General features: G+C 39.0%; 1 protein-coding gene across 2 annotated transcripts in view; it reads left to right on the forward strand.

Moving 5' to 3' along the window:
- ARHGEF12 (Rho guanine nucleotide exchange factor 12) overlaps positions 1–16,378 on the forward strand; it is a 158,561-nt gene that overhangs the window by 125,269 nt on the left and 16,914 nt on the right. For both annotated transcript variants that reach the window (XM_040258116.1, XM_040258117.1), the window contains 10 exons: positions 192–329; positions 945–977; positions 1,295–1,409; positions 2,053–2,158; positions 3,536–3,748; positions 9,844–9,976; positions 10,281–10,316; positions 10,644–10,798; positions 12,047–12,193; positions 13,491–13,576. In XM_040258116.1, coding sequence (XP_040114050.1) covers positions 192–329; positions 945–977; positions 1,295–1,409; positions 2,053–2,158; positions 3,536–3,748; positions 9,844–9,976; positions 10,281–10,316; positions 10,644–10,798; positions 12,047–12,193; positions 13,491–13,576 — 1,162 coding nt within the window. The remainder of the gene's footprint in view (positions 1–191; positions 330–944; positions 978–1,294; positions 1,410–2,052; positions 2,159–3,535; positions 3,749–9,843; positions 9,977–10,280; positions 10,317–10,643; positions 10,799–12,046; positions 12,194–13,490; positions 13,577–16,378) is intronic.

Raw genomic sequence — 16,378 nt, forward strand, 5'->3', positions numbered from 1 at the left:
AGAATTTTCTTCCTTCAGTGTCCCAGGTGACATGGGCCCCCACACAGAAAACCGTGACATTTTACCTGTTGCTAGAAATTCATAACTATGGAAACCCCGATGAAGCATCTCCAGAGGAAGATAGTACCCTCTGGGTAACTCAGGAAATTACCCTCTAGGCTACCTCAGGAAATTTCTCCTATTCCCTTTAGGCAGAAGCGCAGCATGGGGCTGACCTTGGCTGAAAGCGAACTGACTAAACTTGATGTAGAGCGAGACAAGGACCGGTTAACTCTGGAGAAAGAACGGGCATGTGCAGAACAGATTGTTGCCAAAATTGAAGAAGTGTTGTAAGTAATAGAAAGACATGTAGAAATGCCCTCTCTACTGAGATGATAATTATGTGTAAAGTACATTTGAACAAATTTAGAAGGTGTGTCAGGTTGTTTGCCTTGTGATAATACTAAAGTTTATGCTGATATTGTAGATGACGTTCTTGTATTTCTTTTTCTGGGTATTGCTAAAATGAGTAACTGTAGAATTTCTAACTGATCAAAAACAGGTCGAATACTTACATTGGCTTTAATTCACAGGCTTTGGAAATATTTCTTGCTATAAAACATTTATAGCAAGTTGATGATGAAAAAGTGATCCTTCAGGGATCACAATTTTTCTGATATATCATTCCAGGTGACAGAGACTTAGAATGGGTCCCAAAACATTTACTGCGCCACAGGGGCTACCCTGGGGGCTCAGATGGCAGAGAATCTGCCTGCAGTGTGGAAGACCTGGGTTTGATCCCTGGGTCAGCAAGATCCCCTGGAGAAGGGAATGGCTATCCACTGCAGTATTCTTGCCTGGAGAATTCCATGGACTTAACTCTGTTTTGTTGATCAGTTATCTGAGTTTAGTAACAACTCTTTTATTAAACTGTAATATTTCATTTTAAATGTTTTTGTTTTTAGGATGACTGCTCAGGCTGTAGAAGAAGAAAAGAGGTAATGTAACTATTTTTTCATAGAATTTTAAGGACCAAAAAAAAAAAAAAGAAACTGTCTTTTCTCCTGTCCTAAATTAAGATTTATTTCTTTTAACTTAAAAATACAGACTGTTTCTGGTGGCTTGTATTTTATGTGACTAATATTCTAGTATCTGAATAGAATCTTTACTGGTCACAGTAAGTGGATAGCTCTTTATTTTTCACTTGATAAATTCTAAGACTTACAGCATGGGGGTTTTGGAAGTCATTTGATATCTTTATTTACCCACTGTCCCTTCCCAGAAGTCTTATTTTACTTAATCCTTTCTCCCCTAGTTCGACAATGCAATATGTTATTCTCATGTACATGAAACATTTGGGGGTAAAAGTGAAAGAACCTCGAAATTTGGAGCACAAGCGAGGTCGCATTGGATTCCTTCCAAAAATCAAGGTAAAACTGGAATAATAATAGTGTGTTCAGGTCGCCATGCTTCTTATATCTGACTGCAGGGCTTACCTTCTTCTTAGTGTTTATTTTTTCAGCAAGTTAGTGCTAAGCATGCCAGCAGGAATAAGATACGGTCCCTGTTCTCAAGAAACTCAAAATCCAGTGAGAAATCCAGATGTATGAACTGTTAGAGGATATGAAAAGTGAAAACAGGAGTTTACACAGAGAGCTATCCTCAGCTTTTTTTCGACTCCATGCTTTGCTTTTACGGTTCCTCTCAATGTTTATAATTGTTTATGTTGGTAGAGTATAGAGCTGGATGAAGATAAGGACCTCCTTCGTTGTACCCCATCTTTTAGCATAGTGCCTAGAGACATTATTAGTTTAGCAAATAGTATTGAAGAGATGAATGAGTTACTTAAAACAAGCTCCCAGTAAATGTGTTATAAAAATACCTTTTACTTTCCAGAATTGTCAGCTCTGGAGGGTTTGAAAAGGCGTCTTGAGTTTGATGTGTACATAGTGCTGTGTGCCAGCTTCCAACGAGTGCCCTTTGTGCGTCTTTCATTTACACGTGGCCAGTTTCTTTCAACTTGACCATTAGAACTATGTGTCTCTTATCTCTTTGATTGTACCTTGATTCTAGCAAAGTATGAAGAAAGATAGAGAAGGCGAAGAAAAGGGGAAGCGAAGAGGATTCACCAGCATCTTGGGACCCCCTAGGAGACCAAGCCGCCACGACAACAGTGCAAGTATGTTGCAGTCTGAAATGCCACATTCCTACCATTCCGTGCCATCTTTTTATCAGAGGCTCATTCAGCTAGGCTGGGTTGCTGGAGAAAGATGTTCTAGAAATGTTTCCACTGAACCACCACTGTTTCTGTTCAGTGTCATTTCTAACGGAACCCCCGGTGTTCGGTTAGACTTCACAGTTGTCATAAGTGTTTAATGGCAGTAGAACATCTCATCAGCTGTTCAAAGCATAATTTACTTACCTCTTCTGATTTTGTTGCATTCTCTTTCTGATTGTTAAATTTATAAAACAAAATGTACATAACTTCACCTTCATGCTTTGTCTTTTTATACATATATGACTCATTTTCTCCATACTTAAACTGTTCTCCACCTCTTCATTGTGCTTTATTTCCTGATGTCCCTCCACGCTCAGGCCTAATGGAGAGTTGCTCTCCTAGAGGGGGCTACAGGAGAAGTAGAGGTGGTGCTATGGGAGAGAAATTAGGTCCTGCAGTGGTCCTCACATTGGGCAGCACCTCATTTGAAGATACTGGCACAGTTGGAGTTGGGGGCAGGTGTTGTGATCCAGCAAACCTGAGTGTCCCACCCTGTGAAGAATCCTCATTCAAATGTAAGTGGTGCCCCTTGTTGAGAAACACTGAGAAGAAGAAGGAAATCTTTAGAGAAGAGGTTGAGGAGAATGGAAAATTTAACCATCTGTTAAAGGGATTCAGAGGGAGAATTGTAGGAGTTCGGGAAGGAATTTTAGGATTAGAGATGTATACAGCTATGTGAAGATGTGCACGGCTGTGGAGTGCTTCTCATGGTAACTGATGTAGACACTGGTAACAGGCAGGATAGGGATTATTCTGCATGGTCTCTGAGGCATGTCATGATGGAGAAATTGTGAGTGTTAGGGAGGAGTGGGGTAGGGGCTTGCTAAGAGTTCACAGAGCCAGCGGGCTTCATCTTCACTCTGACAGAGGAATACAGCTTTGTGGTGTGTCCATCTCCATCTGTCGGTATCCCCTCCCCACCACCCCCACCCATTGCTGGTCTTCTCAGCTCCTTTTCTCGTGACCCTTCTTCCTCTGCCTCTTCTCTCTCCCCCTCATCTTCTGCCATCTCCCACCCTTTACTCCTCCTCCTCTTTCAATCTCCCCTGCCTTTCTCTCTCTCTCTCTCTACCTCCCACCTCCTTCCTTCCCTTTCTTTCTTCCTTACTTTTTTTTCTCCCTTCCTTCCTGTCTTTATCTATCTCTCCCTCTCTTCCTCACTCTATGTAATTCATGTTATATGTTTCTAAGGCCCACCATGTTCTTTCTAAATTCTTTTCATCATCTTTTTTAAAGCTGTTTTACCACATGATTTATTAGCCATTGCTTTCTGTTCAGTTGGCAGAGCCATGGAACTACAGAAGCAGCGCCACCCTAAGCACTTGTCCACACCCTCATCTGTGAGTCCTGAACCTCAGGATTCTGCGAAGTTGCGCCAGAGTGGATTAGCAAGTGAAGGAGCAGACATTGGCTACCTGCCAGCCAATTCCACGTCCTCCATGGTTTCTGGGGCCACTCTTTCCCAGGAAGGAGGGAAAGAGAATGATATGGGTGAGCTAATGCTGTCATTCACCCTAGCTAAGCATCAGGATTTTAAAACAACTATACTAAGAAATCAGAGAAGGCAACGGCACCCCACTCCAGTACTCTTGCCTGGAAAATCCCATGGATGGAGGAGACTGGTGGGCTGCTAAGAGTCAGACATGACTGAGCGACTTCACTTTCACTCTTCACTTTCATGCATTGGAGATGGAAATGGCAACCCACTCCAGTGCATACTAAGAAATAGAGGGGCAGATTATTTGAATCAAGACTGAGTCACAGTTTAAAGATTTTAGTATTCTATAACCAGTGACGAATCTACTCTGAACGGTAATTTTGAGTTATTATCCATTCAGAAAATATTTATGGAGTTTTCTGTCAGGCATTATCTCTGTAGCAAATGTTAGCATGCGATAATTATACATAGATTTTTGCCCCATGCAGCTTAGCCTTCTGGGGAAGTAGTCATAAATATCATAAATAAAATATTCAAGTTGTGGGGAGTGTTGAGAGAACTGGTCAGAAGTTAGAAGCATAGGTCCTACAACAACAGTAGGTCCTTGTTGTTGTTTATCTATTTTATATATGGTAGTATGTATATCAGTAAAAATTATTCTGTATTTAAGAATGTTATCAATATAAAATTGATAGAATAAAAAAAAACAAAAAAGAAAAGTAAAAGTAAGTCAGAGGCAGATATGTTTATGTAGGGTGCATCTAAAGAAGACTTAAAAAATCTGAGATACTGGGTTGTTGTTTTTTTAATACTAAGGGGAAGCCAATTGAGAGAAAGAGGTTAAAAATGTGGGAAATGGACTATATGACCAATAGAAGAAAGTTTTGAGAAGGAGAGAAGCAGTGCTATGCAGAGTATATGTGAAGGGCAAGGTTATTAGCTGAGAGTGAGGATTTAGTGAGAAGGGCAAGAGGATTTAAAGAGTAAAGAAAGATAGGAAGTAATTGTAGGTAATTGAGAAAAGAGCTTATTACCATATTTCTTCATACTTGTTATAATTGGTTTCTTAAGCAAGTGAGCTGGGAGAATTAGGTCCTTGTATTTGGAGAAGGAAATACCCGTTTGTATTGGTGATTTTGGAAGCAGTTCAGTTTCTGGTATGATAAAACCAAGGGTGGATCTGTGGGAGTGGTCACTGGGGTGGCATAGAGGGGGTTACTAGTGATGAAGCAGGGGAGGCACCAAGGAGCCAAAGGTTTAGATATGTTTATAGACATAGATTTCGTGGTGGCCGCGTTTGATAATAGCATGGAGAGGAAAATTGTGAGCCAGCAGCCAAAGGTTCAGTGTTGCTAGATGGCTCTTGGTGATGACAACATGACATTATTCAGAGAGTGAGCGCCTCAGTGGAGCAAGAGATTTTTATAAGAAAGTAGGATAATAGTCTAAAAGTAGTCCTTAGGAAAAAGAAGAGTCGCTGTCTCATCACCCTGCAGTACATAGTGTATGACAGAAACATCAGTCTCTGTTTGAGGGACCTGAAGCAGAAGACAAAGAAGTAGCGGTGATATTTGTAGAAAAGCCTGGAGGTTCAGTCTTACGTGGAATTCTGAAGATGTTGGACTGAGTAATGCCTTATAATACATGGCTGTCATGTCTCACTGAAATAAAAGAACGGTAGATAATGAATAAACAAAAAGCAAAAAGAGGAAAAAAGCCGAGGAAGAGAAGATATTCTTATTCATAAGAGATTTCCACAAATTTGGGGGAGATGAATGGGCACGAGTGGTTTGATGGATGGAAGGACATAAAGGAAGTAGGAGCCCATGGTTCATGTAAGAAGTTCAAGGTGGGAGCCAGTCTGTCCATTGGAACCCAAAAGAGAGCTGTCATATGAGTCACAGAGTGCATGAGGAAGAAGTAAAACTGAAAATGATGAATTCACAGAAGATCTGTAATCAAAACAGTTCTGTTAGCAACTTCTGATTCTTATATTACAGAATATAAGCAATCCTTCTTGTATCAGAAGAAAATGAATATGTTCTTTGTTCCAGAAGTTGAAATCAGACTGATTATATTCTTTATAGCCAGAGATGGAGAAGGTTATACAGTCTGCAAAAACAAGACCTGAAGCGGGCTGTGGCTCAGATCATGAGCATCTCATTGCAAAATTCAGGCTTAAATTAAAGAAAGTAGGGAAAACCACTAGGTCCTTCATATATGATCTAAGTCAAATCCCTTACGGTTTTACAGTGGAGGTGATGAACAGTTAAAGGGATGAGATCTGGTAGACAGAGTGCCTGAAGAAATATGGACAGAGGTTCGTAACATTGTACAGGAGGTGATGACCAAAACCATCCCAAAGAAAAAGAAATACAAGAAGGCGAAGTGATTGTCTGAGGAGTCCTTACAAATAGCTGAGCAAAGAAGAGAAGCAAAAGGCAAAGTAGAAAGGAAAAGATATACCCAGCTAAATGCAGAGTTCCAGAGAATAGCAAGGAGAGATAAGAAAGCCTTCTTAAATGAACAGTGCAGACAAATAGAGGGAAAACAATAGAATGAGAAAGTCTAGAGAGCTCTTCAAGAAAATTGATGATACCAGGGGAACATTTCATGTAAAGATGGGCCCAATAAAGGACAGAAACAGCAGGGACCTAACAGAAGCAAAAGCTATTAAGAAGAGGTGGCAAGAATACACAGAAGAACTATATAAAAAAGTTATTAATGACCCAGATAACTGTGATGGTGTGATCACTCACCCAGAGCCAGACATCCTGGAATGTGAAGCCAAGTGGGCCTTAGGAAGCATTACTATGAACAAAGCTAGTAGAGGTGATGGAATTCCAGTTGAGCTCTTTCAAATCCTAAAAGATGATGCTGTGAAAGTGCTGCCCTCAATATGCCAACAAATTTGGAAAACTCAACAGTAGCCACGGGTCTGGAAAAGGTCAGTCTTCATTCCAATCCCAAAGAAGGGCAATGCCAAAAAAAAGTTCAAACTACCATACAGTTTTGCTCATTTCATATGATAGTAAGGTAATGCTCAAAATCCTTCAAGCTAGACTTCAACAGTATTTGAATCAGGAACTTCCAGATATACAAGCTGAATTTAGAAAAGACAGAGGAACCAGAGATCAAATTGCCAACATCCATTGGATCATAGAAAAAGCAAGGGAATTCCAGAAAAACATCTGCTTTATTGACTATGCTAAAGCCTTTGACTGTGTAGATCACAACAAACTGTGGAGAATTCTTACAGAGATGGGAATATCAGACCACCTTACCTGAAAAAGCTGTATGCAGGTCAAGAAGCAACAGTTAGAACCAGACATGAAACAACAGACTGGCTCAAATTTGGGAAGGGAGTACATCAAGGCTGTGTATTGTCATGCTGCTTATTTATATGCAGAGTACCTTATGCAAAATGCTGGACTGGATGACTCATAAGCTAGAATCAAGATTGCAGGGAGAAATATCAACATCATCTGATAGGCAGGTGATAACTACCCTGATGGCAGAAAGTGAAGAGGAACTAAAGAGCATCTTCATCAGGAGGAAAGGAGCATGAAAAAGCTGGCTTAAAACTAAGCATTCAAAAAACTAAGATCATGGCATCTGGTCCCATCACTCATGGCAAACAGATGGGGAAAAAGTGAAAACAGTGGCAGATTTTTTTATTCTTTGGCTCCAAAATCACTGTGGATGGTGACTGCAGCCATGAAATGAAAAGATGCTTGCTCCTTGAAAGCAAAATTGTGCCAAACCTAGGCAGTGTATTAAAAAGCACAGACATCACTTTGCCGACAAAGATCCATAGAGTTAAAGGTATGGTTTTTCCAGTAGTCATCTACGGATGTGAGAATTGGACCATAAAGAAGACCCGAGTGCTGAAGAAAGACCGATGCTTTCAAGCTGTGGTGCTGGAGAAAACTTGAGAGTCCCTCGGACAGCAAGGACATCAAACCAGTCAATCCTAAAGGAAATCACCCCTGAATATTTACTGGAAGAACTGATGCTGAAGCTGAAGTTCCAATACTTGGCCACCTGATGCGAAGAGCTGACTCATTGGAAAAGACACCGATGATGGGAAAGATTGAGGGCAGGGGGAGAAGGGAGAGACAGAGGATGAGATGGTTGGATGGCATCACCGACTCAGTGGATAAGAGTTTGAGCGAACTCTAGAAGACAGTGAAGGACGGAGAAGCCTGGCATCCTGCAGTCCATGGGGTCACAAAGAGTTGGACATGACTTGGCACAAGCTAAGTGAATTGTGTAGGGCCATGGTACACAGTTTTTAAGTCCTCCATGGTATTAGTGCCTTGAAGCTCACCTTAGGGGACCTAAAGCCTGGCAGTAAGCATGCCACGGGCTTATGCCACTCAGGAGCTTCTAGCTGAAAGGACCCTACTTCTACATAGCAGAACAGGAACGTCAAGTCAGCTGCTAAGTCTTGCATTCTTACAAATGTGCAGCATTACTCACTTTTGGCAGAAGTTATTAGAGTCAAGACCTAAGATAATACATAACGCCAGACCTATTTGGGGCGTAAAGAAGAAAATACAAAAGAAACAGAAAAACTGTCACTAGCAGAAAACAATTTAGGTAATAAGTAAGAACTTATAAAAATACCTCCAAATTAGATAGTATTCTTGAAGAAATTAAAGAGATTATCATATCTAAAGCAAGAATTGCATGTTATGAATAAGGAGCAGAGACCAAGAAGTCTTAATATAACTGTTACATGTAATAACTGTTTTATTAGTTACCAATTGCTTGGTGATAAATTATCCCAAAACTTAATAGCGTAACACACACAAAATATTTACTACTTCACATTTTTGGTGCGTGAGGAGCTCAGGAGCAGCTTAGCTAGGCAGTTTTGGGTTGGACTCTCTCATAAAGTTGTAGTCAGGATGTCAGCCAGCCATCTAAAAGCTTAACAGGGCCAAGAGACCTGCTTCTGTGCTTCCACAGGTGGCTGGTGACAGGAAGACTTCATGATTGAAACATGAAGCAAACAGTGGCATAATCTGAAGGTGACTGATGGAGTGTATGACTTTAATGTAATAAACATTTGATTTCAAGTGACCTAGGAGTTGTTATCATTGGACCAGTAGAAAAGAAAACACAATCGTAACCTAACATGCCTCTTAACCTGGCAAGAATAATATGTATAGGGTATGTTGTATTACAATATGTGTAAGGTCACAGTAATGTAAGTACACTATTTTTTTTTCAGACTCTTAGAATCAAACTATTAGGCAAAGCATAGAATATTTTTAGTTGTGGCTGCAGATCAGAATGGAAATGTAAAAAATCCTCTTAAGGATACAAGTAAAAATGTAACTGAAAGACATGAAAGGTAAAAGGAAAAAAATACAATTAAAGAGAAGGATACGGACACAAATACCTAATGTGACATAGAGGAAATTTAAGACACTTAACGCCTTGTTGGAACAAATATATATATTATATATATGTAATTCCATCATTTAAACTTAGGGAATAACAGATAACTAGGCCTGGAGAATCCCAAGGACTGGGGAGCCTGGTGGGCTGCCGTCTGTGGGGTCGCACAGAGTCAGACACAACTGAAGTGCCTTAGCAGCAGCAGGAATAATAATATAGATGTTAAAGAGTGGGAAGAAAAAAAGCAAGGGAAGTGAAAATGGGCCAAATAAGTGAGCAAACTCTTCAGAGATGAGAAATATGAAGTTATTTGGAGGTAGACCATCATGACAACTAAAATTTGAATGAAGATTGGTACTTGGAGTAAAAAAGGATATAGAGAATGTTTCTCCATATCATATGCTCTTCCTAGTAGTTGCCATGTCTTATGTTGATTTTTTTAAAGCTGCGTAAAAATGATGGACAGGGAAGCCTGGCATGCTGCAGTCTTTGGGGTCACAAAGAGTCAGACATGACTGAGCGACTGAATTGAACTGAACTGAAAAATGATATTCCAGTTTATTTGTTAGTGCATGTTAAAATTTTATGTTAGAATTTTATTTCTAGCTAACCTGCAGTTGTTTAAGTAAGAATATGACCATGGGTGAGGCTGAAGCTTTCTGAGGGACTGATTTTTTTTTTTTTTTTTAATCATTGTCGTTATTAACAGCATCTGAATGTCTGACTTTTGTCTTTTCAGGATCAAAACAAGCTGGAGAAATGCCAGCATCTGGAGACTCCTTGGATGGTACTCCTCGTACTCCCAACACCATCTTTGATTTCCCACCTCCTCCATTAGACCAGGTGCAGGAGGAGGAATGGGAAGTGGAAAGGTAACTCAGTGGTGTCGTGGGGGTGTTTAGGACATTGCTTAAAAGTTTCTCACTGTATAGTATGCCTATACTTAGTAGTGTTTTTTTCTACATGCTTTTTTGGGGAAAGAAATAGAATTTATTGGTAGTAAATATTAGATAGGTACTAAAATGTTTTTTAATTTATTTGATATTAAGTCATTGTAATATCCAGAAGAATTATTTATCAGTCACTGTGGTTTAACACAATTTTGAATATCTTTGTCATCAATTTTTTCATCACAATTTTATTTGTATGTTGACTGTCTATTCTCCATTGTTTTAGAGTGACTGAACATGGGACACCAAAGCCTTTTCGAAAGTAAGTAATCCTAAAGTAGCTTTCAGTGGGGCATATTTTAAGAAATATATCTTTTTTCCCTAAAGTCCTAGTTTTAAAGGAAAAAAAGCCCCATGCACAAATCTGTTAGATAGTATAAAAGAAATTACTTAATAAACACAACTATTTAAAAATTTATGGAGGTGTTTATAACACATGTAAGCTATTTTGTAAGGGAGGATGATGTTTCAGGCTCTGCTAAGTAATACTTCAGAAATCTGACTGATTGACTGTAACATAAAGACTTGTGCTGTCTCCCGTTGTCCATGTGGTGTCCTGAAATAGAAATCATTATTTGTTCTTCATTAGGTTTGACAGCATAGCTTTTGGAGAAAGTCAGAGTGAGGATGAACAGTTTGAAAATGACTTAGAGATGGACCCACCCAACTGGCAACAGCTCGTTAGTCGAGAAGTGTTATTGGGACTAAAGCCTTGTGAGATCAAAAGACAGGAAGTAATTAATGGTGAGTTTAATTCATTTTTGTAATTAACATATATTGAGTTTTATTAGAGTTAAACCAACCCCAAACCTTGGAGTTTGCTTCAGAGTTTTATGTTCACTGTTTGTTTTGAACAGAGAGGAAATTAATAGATGATCCCTGTACTTTCCAACTTAAAAATGCAAGTGATTGTATGATTCTTATTGATAATTTAAAAGGAAAATGTGTTTAGCATTCAAGTTATTTAAAATTCATATCATCATAGATCTTAAACGTGAAGAATCATTGAGACAACACTTGTGCCCTGACTTTACTTTCAGGCTCTGTTATTTTTTTGGGCATAGATTGTAAATGAGAAAGCCAAGGCTCAGACTAACTAATTGTAGTCAAGATCATGCAGCTGGTAAGTGCTGGGAAGAAAACTAAAATCTAGGTCTTCCTTTATCCTTGTGTAATGTGCTTTATTTTACCCTAGCATATATGACACAGAAGCTGTGCCTATTACTATCTTTGAAGTTGCGATTTGAATAAATATACTTCCTGTCTCTAGCAACATTGAGACATGGTGAAATTAAAAAGTTTGGCCTCAGAAATGAGAGTCTATAGGCAGGACTTCCCTGGTAGTCCAGTGGTTAAGAATCCACCTACTAATACAAGGGACATGAGTTCAGTCCCTGGTCCCGGAAGATCACACATGCTGTGGGGCAACTAAGCCTGTGTGCCACAACTACTGATGCCTGCACTCTAGAGTCTGTGCTCTGCAACAGAAGAAGCCAGCACAGTGAGAAGCCGATGTACCGCAAGCAGGGAGTAGCCCCTGCTTGCTGCAACTAGAGAAGGCCCACGGGCAGCAGCAGACACCCAGTGCAGCCTGCTTAATTAATTAAAGAGAGTTAATAGGCAAGTTAGATAACATAGAATGCTGTTACTTCTGAAGAGGGTTCAGTTCAAACATTATGTGATATTTGGACGTAGAGTTTTCTAGTGTTGTTGCTCTGATTGGTTGGTGCTGGCAACCATTGGATTTCGGAGTACATTGTTATCTTGTAAGTAGAAAACAGTTTTATGATACTTTTCATTTAGCAGTATTCAACTCTTAGAGGTAGTATATAGTAGAATTTCATGGAATTAAGTGACTTCAGAGATACCATATCCTATCAAAACTATAAATAATGATTATATTACTCATTTGGTTCTTAATTTCAGCCAAAGCCTATGTCTGATCTCATTCTAAGTAAGGTAACATTTTATGTTTCCTATTTTTCTACTTAGAATTGTTTTGCACTGAAAGAGCTCATGTTCGAACATTGAAGGTTCTAGATCAAGTGTTTTATCAGCGAGTGTCCAGAGAAGGAATTTTGTCACCTTCAGAACTACGGAAAATTTTTTCCAACTTAGAAGATATTCTTCAACTTCACAGTAAGATAAATTGACTCTGATCTTTCCTAACATTTCCAATAGATAAAAAATTATTGGTATAAAAAGGCACCATAACAGTAAAATCTTATAAATAAATGTATCCATGTTGGCATTCCTGAAAATTCTATAATTATATATGAGCATAAGATAAAGAAATAATTGGATCTTTGAATTTCTCTGCAATTCCTTACTTCCACCACATCAACTTTTTTTATTCAGAGTATTAACACAGAACTTAGGCCCTAAAGTCAATGCCTAAGGCAAAAAACATAAACAGTTAAAATTACCCTTGGAAATTCCTGATTACTTGCATTATATATATATTTTTAATATATACTCTGTATAATATATGTATAAATATATTTTGCAAGGAGTGATATATAACATAGAATCCAAAACATTCAGGAATTAAATTATTTTATGGTTTTGTTGCTTGGAATGCTTGAATGAATACATAAAAAATCTGTCCCTGGTTGTAGTCGTCTTGGGCTTTGGAGACAATAGTATCAGTTCCTCTCTTTTTAAGTCACTGTTTCTCCAGGACCCTTACTTTTAGTCTTTCTTTCATTAAGGATGCCATCACCACCTAGCAGCACCCACCCACCGAGTGCTTGCCTTTTGCTCCTGTGTGGGTGATGCTGAGTCTCACCAGTGTGTGTGACGCATTTGAGCATGATGATGTCCACTGCCTGGGAACACACGTTTTGACAGGAAAAGTGGGCAAAGTCACTCGTACTGTTGAAGTTTGTTTTCTTACAAGCATGGCTGGTTACAGATGGAATCTTGAGGTTAAATGCGTATTTGATGCCCTCGTACCGTATATAATGTGCTAGTTTCCACATTATTTTATGCTTTAGCAACTGGTTTTCATATAGAACTAAAAATACGTAGATGTGTAGATGTATAGGAATTATGTCCAGATTTATATTTAAGGCAATTAGAAGCTATGTGGCTTAAATCGTGTCCGACACTTGCAACCCCATGGACTGTAGCCCGCCAGGTTCCTCTGTCCATGGGATTTTCTAGGCAAGAATACTGGAGTGGGTTGCCATTTTCTTCTCCAGGGGATTTTCTGGACCCAGGAATTGAACCTGGATCTCTCCTGCATTGCAGGTAGATTCCTGCATTGCAGGCAGATTCCTGCATTGCAGGCAGATTCTTTACTGACTGAACTATGACGGAAGAAGCTATACTCTGAAAATCCTTTTTTTTTTTTTAAATTTAGATTCATGATACTACCAGTAGCCTGAAATGAATGTATGCTTAATTTTTTTTCATTTTTTTTCCCCCACCTTAGTTGGATTGAATGAGCAAATGAAGGCTATTCGGAAGAGGAATGAGACCTCTGTTATTGATCAGATTGGGGAAGATTTGCTGATCTGGGTAAGGACATTGGTGATTTCATTTAGATTTTCATAGGCATTTGATCAGATTTAAGGTTAAGCTGCTAACCTTCCCAAGTATGCAAACTCATTCTTTAATGTAAAGATAAAAAGGGTCCAAGTGTGTATTCTTAATTAGTCTTCTAATAAGTGCCCATTCAACTGCATGCTCTTTTCTCATCAAATTAAAGATAGTAGTTCTTTGTGTTTTAAAGAATGTAGAGTAAAATGGACCTTGATAAAAATAATTTAACTGATGTGGAATTTTAACTGTCTTGTCAAAATCTCAGAAATATACTGTAAAACACTGGACAATTAAGATTGAGAGCTATAATCACAAAAGCAGAAAAGTAAAAATTACTTAACCTTATTTACACTACAAGGAAAGAGAATTCAGACTATAGTAGCTGCTTGGCAGATTGCATTTATCTTTCTGGCTGACTCTTTGTCAGCATATACTCACTGTTCTAGGTGCTGGGGATACAGTGGCAGTCAGAACAGATAAGGCTCCTGCCCTTGTGGAACTTATAATCAGTAGGGGGAAAAATAGTCATTATTTCAAGTGTGATTAGTGTTACAAAAAGGGGAGAATACAGGTTATTTTAGAAATAGATAGCAGGGACACCTAAACTGGAGCATACAGAAAATCTTCCTACAGGAAAGTGGGTTTGATCTAGATGCTTAAAGAAAGTCCTGTAGTTAAGTCTACTCCTGCTGCTGCTAAGTCGCTTCAGTCGTGTCTGACTCTATGCGACCCCATAGACGGCAGCCTACCAGGCTCCTCCGTCCCTGGGATTCTCCAGGCAAGAACACTGGAGTGGGTTGCCATTTCCTTCTCCAGTGCATGAAAGTGAAAAGTGAAAGGGAAGTCGCTCAGTCGTGTCCAACTCTTAGCGACCCCATGGACTGCAGTCTACCAGGCTCCTCTGTCCATGGGATTTTCCAGGCAAGAGTACTGGAGTGGGGTGCAATTGCCTTCTCCATAGTTAAGTCTGCGAGTGCTTTACATGAGTAAAACATGTGACATGGTTCCCAAAATTTTAACACTGGTTGAATGGGAACTGTTTAGATATGCCAACAGATACTTCAGTATGTAGACTGCTTGAGGAAATGCCAAAAGATTTTGGTAATTTTACAATGATAACTTTTAAAAAGATTAAATACTGGAAAGTTGACCAAAACAATCTTCATCTTACTCTCTTCACTGATAGTGAGAACATGACTCAGAATCTACTAATCTATTAACAGGTCTCTTCTTAATGATTAGCCACTTGACATGTAAAACTGGATCAGGGAATCCTAATCCAGTCTCACCTTGCATTTACTGAATTTTCCAAAGCATTTTCTCCTTAGACCCATGCTGGCATTATTGTTGTTAAGGAGACTTAACTTCCTTGAAAATTCAACTTCTGTGGCTTCTCTGGTCGTGTGACTCATTTTGTTTCTTGATCTGTGAGTTCTGCGGGCTTGGCAGCACACTACCAGACTTGAAATAGAAAATTTGTAGTATGACATAGGGTAGCATCAATTTTCTTCTCCATTTGGATTAAAAAGTTGTGAGTCATACGGACTTAAGATACCAATCTTGATTCTGAAGCAGTTTAATTTACATCCCATATAAATAATGTTTAACACCAAGTGTCAAGTGAGATTCATCATTAATAAAGTACAAAAGTACAGTTGGTCCTCTTGTAATAGCCCTTTGGACTAAATAAATATTACATGTGAAATAAAGATACCTCTTAAAAGTAGGACAGAAAATTTATTTTAGAGCATGTAAAAAGAATTGTATTCTTGACCAGTGTGTTTTGCCTATAAGAGATTGAGCAAAAGCAAAATGGACTAACCAATTTGGTTAGTTGCTGCTAGGTACAAATGGTTAATTTAGGTCAAAGCATTGGCCAGAAATATTAAAAGCAGAAATCGTAAATAGGTGTCTAGATTTATTTTATGTTTTAAAAATAGTTTTGGAGAGTATTTTTCCAGTATTGGCCCTATGAAATCACCTTATATGTGCTTTTGCTGCTAGTAAAACCACTGTAAAACTGCTTCAGGCTGGGGCGTTATTTTCTTTTGTAAACCCAGCTGCTGTTAGTAATTGCCTGGTACCTAGATTGACTAATATACCAAAAATTCTGCCAGTCTCATCTCTAAATATGTTGAGTGTCATATTTAAAATAAAAATACAGCATTGGAGCAACCTATTAAAACATCACTTTGTATGCTTCATAGTTGAAGAGGAAACTACTGAGTGTTTACCTACAGATGCCCTGTGCTGTGCTGTGCTTAGTCACTCAATCGTGTCCGACTCTGCGAGCCTATGGGCTGTAGCCCACTAGGCGCCTCTGTCCATGGGGATTCTCCAGGCCAGAACACTGGAGTGGGTTGCTGTCCTCTTCTCCAGGGGAATCTTCCTAACTTAGGGGGTCAAACCTACATCTCTTAACATCCCCTGCATTGGCAGGTGGGTTCTTTACCAGTAGCACCACCTGGAAAGCCAGTAAAAAGTATAATTTTTAGTCAAAGAGGTTCATAGGCTCATGAATCTTGCCTAAGAAAAATTTAAGGGATGGAGCTCCACCTTCTGCATAGGTGAAGCAGAGGTGATTTAATTTTATTGTGACCCAGAGAAGTTATGACCTGCCCTGGATTTCATAAGTAAGAAAGTAAACTTGAATCCCAAGGATTTTCTTCCTACAGTAATTTTTGTGAAGGTGTCAGATTCTAAGAAAATCAAATTTCAATCTCAGTCTTTAAGCATTTTGTGTCTCATATTCCCCAGGTGTCAACCTTTCTGTCATAT

The sequence above is a fragment of the Oryx dammah genome, unplaced genomic scaffold (assembly GCF_014754425.2).
Source record: "Oryx dammah isolate SB20612 unplaced genomic scaffold, SCBI_Odam_1.1 HiC_scaffold_17, whole genome shotgun sequence".
NCBI classification, from domain to species: domain Eukaryota; kingdom Metazoa; phylum Chordata; class Mammalia; order Artiodactyla; family Bovidae; genus Oryx; species Oryx dammah.